The following is a 9,248-nucleotide window of genomic DNA, read 5'->3' as shown; positions in this document are numbered from 1 at the left end:
TGTAAAGACCTAACTTTTACAAAAAACATAAAAAAAAATGTAAAGTCGGAACACACACAAAGTGAAAAGGTCGAACTTTTAATGTAATAAACCATGATCTTTAAGAAAAAATAATGAGATATTTTTTAAGAACAAAATGAAAAGTAGGAAGAAATCTGGAAACCCGTAAAATATATTGAAGCTCAAGAGTAAGCTTCTTAAAATCATCAGTATAGGAAGGATATGCTCGCAGCAAGCATTTTTCACTTGGACCATTTTTGGTAATACCAAAAAACTGAGCAAAGATGGAGAAGATGAGTTTTTACATTTTAAGAAATGGAAGTAAAAAATACAATGCTACATTTAGTTGATGGTGAGAAATGGTTAATGAATGAGTGATAAGAAGTATGAGAAAAGATAGAGAATATGCATGAAGGGTTATAAGAAAATGTAGCTGAATGGTTTGAAGAAAGTGGAGATGAAGGGTTAGGAATATATGGGGAACCAAAAGATTATGAAATGAAATTTGAAAGAAATGAAATTTGAAAGAAACAAAATCTCTCTCTGCAACAAACATTACTTTTCCTGCAGCAAAAATTAATTTCACTGCAACAACTATTAATTATCGTGCCCAACATTAAAAAAGTATTGCTTACATTAGTACAATGACTGAATGTTCTTTTCATAAGCATTTTTTAGATAACACTTGTTTTCTATAATTCAAATAGACCAAATAATTGGGAGAAAACATTATCCTTACTTAAAAGTTAATGATTAATATTTTCATTTTTATTGATGATATTTTTCTTGTTGCAGCACAGTCTCTTCGTAAATTCTAAATTTTTTTGCCAGAAATTATAATTTTTTTGTCATACATCCTAATTATGATATGCAATTAAAGACATTATCAATGAATATTACCTATTTAACTCAAAATTTAAAGTTAGACAATATCAAAGTACACATCCATAGACTCTCATCTTTCACAAAGCATTAAAGAATTTTTTTATGGATTGGAACCCCTTTGTCCTAAGTTTTTTAAATAGCATAATCTTTATTTTATTTGAATATCACTTGCATCTCACTCAAAATAACAAAATTTTAATCTTTGGTGGTAATAAATTTATGGTTGTCATTTGTATTTTTTAATGTCAATTACAGATGTGACTTTAGTAATTGTTTTCTCTCTTTGGTGAGAATACTAAAAAAAAGATAAATAAATATACACTTTTAAAAATTATTGACACAATAATAATGAAAGAGAAGTACAATTGCAATAATGAAGCATTGTTTAAAATACAATAAAAAAATAATATATTATAAGGAAATATACACATTTCATAGAGAAAATAGAAGAAAGTATTGCAGCAAATTAATACAAAATCAATAGTAAAATACATGAACTATTTGGAAAGTTTGACCATTCAATAAGAGACGAGGTGGTAGAGGAGAGTGAGTTTGGAGAAAGAGGGACAATCATTCCCAAAGTAACTTATTGAAGTTGAAAGAAGTACCTGAACGTGATAATAAATATGGAACTTTAAATTAATTAAAAAATAAACTTTAGCAGTATGAAAATAAAAAAGGAAGAATTTGGGAGAATGATTATTCATATTATCATTTAGGGAGGGAGATGAAAGCACACTTCTATTAGAGATCTATATTTAATCTAGAGGAAGATCATCTTAAAGCAGCATGGAGTTTTTGTTATGGTCCTTAATTTATATATCTTCATCACATACAGATTAAAATGATTTTTTATTTGATATGTATGATAGAAAAACATAAAATCAAATATTCAAGGAAAATCATGCAATAATGCCACATATTATCACCACAATGATACTATTAATGAGGAATAATCATAATAGCAATCATAAAAACATTTCATAAAAATGATATTACTATGTTTGAAGTAGAGAATGACCATGTAGAATAAAAAACAACTTGTGATTAAGAATTTACTTGCATGTAATAAGCTGGGAATATGTCCTGCATACAGAGTTGGAATGCCTTCTAAATAATAATAGAAAAACACATAGAAAATAATGAAAGAAAATGGCAAACATTAAGAAACATAGAAAAGAGAGAAGGGGTGGATGGAATGCCTTCAACCACAAATATATTAGGTTTCGTCCTCCCTTGAATCGATGGCTAACCTGAGTATTGTGACAGCTAGTTGACGGTTCTAGCGATGGTAACTCCGACGTGTGGCGGTAAAAATGTTATCTTGAACTCTTACAAAAAATGTTATATTCGAACTCATACAAAAAATGTTATATTCGAACTCATACAAAAAATGGTATCTTCAACTCAAAAAAATAAAAAGTTTCATCCATCAGAAATGGCCAAAAAAATGTTACCTTGTTATGAATGTTGAATTAAAAAACAACAAATGGAACCTAGAATCCAACATTAGTAAAAGTTAAACTAAACATTAATAGCAAGAAAATTAAAAAAACATACCTTTGAGTGATTGACTGAGTAGGAACTAAAGGAAATGAAAGATCTTTTATGCTTCAGCTACTTCATGATGAGATCATTCTTGTTTTGATGGGGTGGGTTTGAGTAGTTATGTGTTTTGTTTAGAGAGAAGGGAAGAGATGAGAATGAAGAGAGAGAGAGTGGTGGAAGCTTAAGTGGCGATGTGGTGTGAAAAGAGAAAAGTCAAGAGTGAATTGAATTTGAAATGAAGGGACCGAAAAGAGAGATGAATGGGATTCCTTATTATTTTATTGCAAGAAATAGTATGAATTACTAAAAGGTGCGCCACTAAATGATTGCTTTATTTTTTAAAGAAAAATAGTTTTGGAATGACAAAATTACCCTTTAAAAGACCAGGTGTCAAGTATATGAGATATACATTTTTATAATACCACCAGTCCCTTCAATTAATATATAGATATAGATTCCTCTACCAAAATTGTTCCCATTATTGTGGTTTCATGAATTTCTACAACCATGTCAATGATATTTTCCCATAATTTTCATAGAGTGAATTACACTGACATCTCCTGAGTTTTAGTAAAATTACACAAACCACCACTTACTTTTTTACACCTACATAAACATCCTTAATTTTTATATTTTCATTACACTAATCACCCTTGTATGAGAAATAAATGTAATCTTTTAAACAAAAAATATGATAAATGTAATTAAGTTAAACAAAATATGGTATATTGTGGAGACAAATCCAAATAATATATAAATCAATGTATCTTTATTATTTTTTGTTACAAAATGCATCAACAATTGTAAAGAGATATTGTTTAAATAATTAAATCGCTCTTATATTATACGTAATGAACAATAAAATAATAAAGATGTGTTGACTCATATATGATTTGGACTTGTCTCCACAATATATCATGTTTTGTATAACTAAATTGCATTTATCACATTTTTTGTTTAAAAAATTATACTTATTTTATGTGCAGAGGTGATCAGTATAATGGAAGTATAAAAATTAGGGGATTTGTGTAGGTGTAAAAAAGTGAAGGATGATTCGTGTAATTTCGCTAAAACTCAGCGGTGTCGGTACAATTTACTTTTTTTTTATATAATTCGGTACTCATTCTTAATTGATTCTTCATTAATTGATTCGCTCCTTTTAATTATCGTTAGAGCGTAATTAAAATGATGTTTGTAACGCCGGGTGAGCAATGTTTTCATTTAACAATTTTTAGGTATTTTTAAGTGGTCCTTCCAAACTAAAATATAAACAATTTTGAGCTCATGTATTGCTCTAAAATATAAGTAAGTTTTGACCAGTTTCATCTTATTACATGTTTTCATGTCTAAAATATCTTTCATTTATTTTAAATTTTATTCCCAATATATTTTAAACATGAGCTCACAATAAATGTGTTGGAATCCTTCCTAATTGATGTGGAAGCAAGATCAATTAATCTTGGTAGAGGAACCATTAAGTAGGTCTTGAAATTATTCCTTGACTATTGAGAACTTTGAAGTCTAACTTATAAAGTTGGAGTAACATTTTTCAATGTGTCTTAAAAAGTATGACAACAATTAATCATCCATTATATCTTTAGATGAAACCTTCATTCCCTTCACTATATCCCCCCCTCGATTTTTTTTTTAAAAATTAACATTTTTTTCGATAATTTTTTAAAATATTGATTTTACCCATGTATTTAAATTAAAACCTAATTTATTAATTTTGGACATCACACATGGTGGATTCAATCATTAATGAAGATGTTTTTTACTTATTTGAAATATAGTGATTTATATTGAAAATGAAATAACTGAAATTTTTACATAAGTGTTTTTAAGTACGAAAAGTGACACTTTAAATGAATATATATTTTTTAATATCTATAGTTGTTAATTAATGTTATTTAGAATTAAGAGCAAATACTTATTTCAGTTTGGTCCCTCGAAAATTATAAAACCCAAAATAGTCCATAAAATTCAAATGTGGGTCAAATTAGTTCATTTTAGGGTCAAATTAGTGTCTATCAAGTGTTGTAAAACGTGCTAAAAATGACTAATTTAATCCATATTTATAATTTTTATGACCATTTTAGATTCTTAATCTTCCGAGGGACCGAACTCATAATGATTATTTTAAATATGTTGTTTTGAAACTTTGAAACAATTATATATATATATATATATATATATATATATATCTGTGTTTTTTTATTGTTAATCAAATAATTTTAATTATACATTATAATTAAATATTATTGCCCCTTCTAATCTTTAGGGCAAGATCAGCGACTGTATATGGGGCTTATGAGGAATAGATGCAACAAACAAGTGAAAAAGAACAACATAGAGAGAAAGTGAAAGAGATTATATCCACTTAGTGCGAGATTTGTATTCCTAGTGAGATACTAGAGAGAGCCATCTTTTTTTGGTGAGATTGAGTGTTATCCTCTAAGTAAGAGAGAGTAAAATATTGTAATCCTACTTTCTATAGTGGAGATATTTTCTGGACTAGGTCACGTGGTTGTTTCCTTCCCACATTGATGAAGTTTTTCCACGTTAAAATTCTTGGTGTTATTCTTCTACTTTTCTCTATTCACTTTATCCACTTTTCGCTTCTACAAGTGTCTATTTTGTATCACACAAAGGAGGGAAATTGGTTCTGAATTTCCCAATGTGGTATTAGAGCACTTAGGTTCATTCAGAGAGCTTAGCATGTGTAGTCCAAGATGGAAGGAGCCGTTAATATCTCATTTTATGGAGACATGTTCAAGTTGACAACTCACAACTATTCTTATTGGAAGCCCATGACGTAGGATCATTTATATTAGAAGGATATGCATGAGTCTATTTCTTGCAAAGACAAGCCAGAAGATAAGGGTGATAGAGATTGAGAGCTTTCGAATCGAAAGTAGTTACAATGATTCGGAAGTATATTGATAGAAGTTTATTTGAGCATGTATCCACATATACAAATGCTTATGAGTTACGGTCGAAACTTGAATCTATGATTCAAAAAAAAACTCCCAGATATAAAGTATCTCTTGTCAGAAGGCTGGTGAAACTCAACTACAGAGATGGTCAGAGCATGATAGAGCACTTGAATTCATTCAAGGGTCTTGTCAACAAATTGATAAAGATAAATATGAAGATAGATGATGAGCTGCAAACATTTCTGCCACTAAGTTCATTGCCTGAAAGCTGGGATACATTGGTGGTTAGTGACGATTCTAAGACCGAGGAGCAGGGTGTGCAATATATATTAAAATAAAAATAATAAATATCATCATATATAAAAAGATGAAAACATGATATCAAAATCACAAGATTTAAATATTAATGAAATAAATTACACTTTTCATAATTGATCTCTACGTGATTTCATATTTTGAAATCGTTGAATGATTAGCTCATTGTTAATGTTGTTGAACATTTCTCGCTCAATATAAGTCACTAGACAGTCATTCTTCCATGCATCTCCCATTCGATTACACAACCTATTTTTCACAATCTTTATAGCTGAAAAGGTTCTTTCTACGGTTGCGGTAACAACGGGTAAACTAATGGGTAAGCAATGTGTCTTCCACTTTCAACCAACTTGTGTGAAAGATTATTGATTCCTTGCAAAGAAGCAAATTCAACACTGCTATGCACATCAATGATATAGGTCTCAAGTTGATTATCAAGCATCACCAAATCAGTTGAACAAAAATCATGTGGGTAGAACTTTGAAAATTAAATCAGTTTTGCCTTATCAAAATTAGAGAACAAATTAGCTAGACTTAAACAATACATACAAAGAAGCAGCCGAGTATTTGTCTCAGAGAAACGATCATAAAGTTCCTTAAGTTGCATATCCACAATAGTATAAAATAATTCAACACGATAATGATGCTCTATTATGATAACATGTGTTCTGCCTCAACGTCGTGATTTATCATCAGGAAAAAACTCAGCATCCATATCAGAAATGTCAATGTCATGCATATTGCAAAATAATATTACCTCTTGCAATAAAGATTCCCATTCATCATCCCTCATAGTCTCTAATCGTTGCTTTGTGATTTTAACCAAGTTCATAGCATTAATGATATCTTGATCTTTCTTTTGCAATGCTTGTCATAGTTCATTTGAAACACCCAAGATATTTTTCATCAAGTGCAACATGAACGCAAATTCAAAATCTCTTGTCAACCGCAAAATACCTTTCGCTTCAGCTCTTTTTTCCGGTGTTAATCCATCTTCTTTAATAATTTCAACAACATCACATATAGTAGAATACATCAATGTCAAATTTAACAAAGTTGTATAATGTGAACCCAACGAGTATCAACAGCTCGCTTGAGACTAGTTTCTTGATTCAAACCTTACCCACTTAGAATTTCTCATTTTTCCAATGCCTTTCTAATATTGATTATTTGTTTCTCACGAAGCATGTTATGTCGTTTGCAAGATCCCCCAACGACATTTAATTAAATGGATATTAAACTAAAAAGAGAGGCAACATCAATGTGATTTTTAGCAACAACAACTAATGTCAATTGTAACTGATGAGCGAAACAATGTACACAAAAAGGAGATGGATTCTCCCTTAAAATCAAACTTTTGAGACCGCAAAATTCACTCTGCATGTTGCTAGCACCATCATAACCTTACCCACAAATTCTTGTTACACTAAGCCCATGTTTTCAAAACAAATCAACAAATCATCAATTGCCATTTTTATTGATAAAAATGTAGTATCTTTAACATGAACAATACCAAAAAAGCGCTCAACAATACTTCCATTTTTGTTAACATAACGCAAAGCAACAGCCATTTGTTCCTTAATTGATATGTCACGCGCTTCATCAACCATAATAGCAAATGGCTCATCTCCAAGATCACTAATAATAGCTCTAATGATTTCCATTGCAGCAGCATTAACAATATCCTTTTGGATAGTTGAAGAAATTAATTGATGATTTTGAGGAGCATTTTCCAAGACAACGTGGTTTATTTCTTCATTATGTTCAGAAAGAAACTTAAGAAGTTCAAGAAAATTACCTCCATTAGCAGAATCGATTGATTCATCATTACCAAGGAAAGGTAATCTTTGCTTCAATAGAAAACGAATGCAATCAAGTGACGCGATTAAACGCTTTCGGTATAAGTCACGAACTTGATCAGATTGCTTACTTATTGCAACTTCAATATGTTGATTTTGATTCATCAAGTCTTGAGATTTCTTCCATGCAATATTATGAGCACTATTAGGACCTCCAACATGATCTGAGAGCTTTCGTTTTTTATTCCAAAGTGTGAATCCCTCTATGACAAATGTGTCACCACCAGATTGCTTTCTAAAGTCAAGCTTAAAAAGATAGCAATATAAACAAGATGCAGCATCTTTTTCTACACTATACTCTAAGTGGTTGCCAAATTCATTAAACCAAGAAGGACAAAATCTTTTTAAATAATTTCCAATTTTTCTTTGAGGGAAATTATGTTGAGTAGGTTGACATGGTCCTCTCTGTAAATAAACTCTTCGAATCTTGTCTTGATCGTTAGGATGTTATGATGTAATTTTAATTCTTTTTCCAGGATCCGATGACAATTCTTCTAAATTAAGTTCAATCCTTTGTCGTTGGGGACTTGATTCAGAAGATATCAATTATTATGATTGTTCATTTGTTGATAACTTTCGTTTAAAAAACTTTTCCATTATCCTGCAATTAAAAAAGTAAACAACAAAACAATGACTAAAATTATATTCACCAAAGACAAAATGAAATGCACAATATAAAAATGGATGACACTATTTTTATGCCTTTTTAGAATATTATGTTAGACTTATCATCTTCATGTTTCACGGTTGGGGTTGTTGGTGTGTAGTACAGTATCTATTTTATTGTCATTCACAATCACAAGTTTTAAATGAAGGTTAGGACAATAGGATTGTCCATATTGCTACTTTCACGGTTTAATTATTGTTATGCATCCAAGATGCTATCATTCCACATGCCTTTATATTATTATGTGCAGTTATTACTTAATCTATGGTACATTTTGCAGATGTGCAGCAATATTCTGAAAAAATACAAAAATGAAATGCACAATAGAAACAATGAAATGGAAAACAAATTGACTATATAAAAAATTAATCACTTACAAAGTGAAACAAAGTTTGAAGGTAATAAGACAATGTTTGAAGGCAAGACTTTTCCAGTGTATAAAATAGAAACTTCTACTTTTTGGTGTGTTGCTCAAAGTTGTAATTTTTAATTTGTGAATTGTAGTGACCTTTTGTTTCCAAAGAAGGCTTTTTTATTTGTGTAGTTTTTTGTCTATTTGGACTTCTCATTGTGGGCTTTAAAAAGTGTAGGTAATGCATTAAAAAAAATTAAAAAAAAACCATACACAACACCGTCAATGTTGATGGTCATGCTCAGCAACTCAGTCTCTGATGGAAAGGTCTCAATGGACACTATTTCAGACAATCTATTGAATGAAGAATCCAGAAGGAAAGAACAGGGTACATCCTTCCACTCTGAAGCAAATGTTGTGGAGAGACGTGGAAAAAGAGAAAATCATGGGCGGAATGAAACTCATGGAAGAAGCAAAAGCAAATTTAGAGGTCATTCTCAATCTCGCACAATGTCAATAACATGCTATTATTGTACTAAAAAAGGCAGAGTAGATCTGAATGCAGGTTGCTGAAGAGAGATCAGAAAGCTGGAAATGTTCATAAAGATTTAGTTGATCCAAGTAAAATGGTCATAAGTCTACCACAGTCGTCGCAATAGACAATGATGTTCTCCTTATTGGAGAAG

The 9,248-nt window shown here is 30.4% G+C and overlaps 1 protein-coding gene across 1 annotated transcript; it reads right to left on the bottom strand.

The window, feature by feature from the left end:
• Positions 7,106-8,779, bottom strand: LOC109359787 (zinc finger MYM-type protein 1-like). Its single transcript, XM_019604483.1, has 2 exons — positions 8,719-8,779; positions 7,106-7,842 (listed from the first exon to the last, which is right to left on the bottom strand). Exons 1-2 carry the CDS (start codon positions 8,777-8,779, stop codon positions 7,106-7,108), a joined length of 798 nt encoding a protein of 265 aa, XP_019460028.1.

This window comes from Lupinus angustifolius, chromosome LG11 (genome assembly GCF_001865875.1).
Source record: "Lupinus angustifolius cultivar Tanjil chromosome LG11, LupAngTanjil_v1.0, whole genome shotgun sequence".
Taxonomy (NCBI): Eukaryota; Viridiplantae; Streptophyta; class Magnoliopsida; order Fabales; family Fabaceae; genus Lupinus; species Lupinus angustifolius.
The sequence above is the reverse complement of the archived record's forward strand: the minus strand, read 5'-3'. Positions and strand labels throughout refer to the sequence as shown.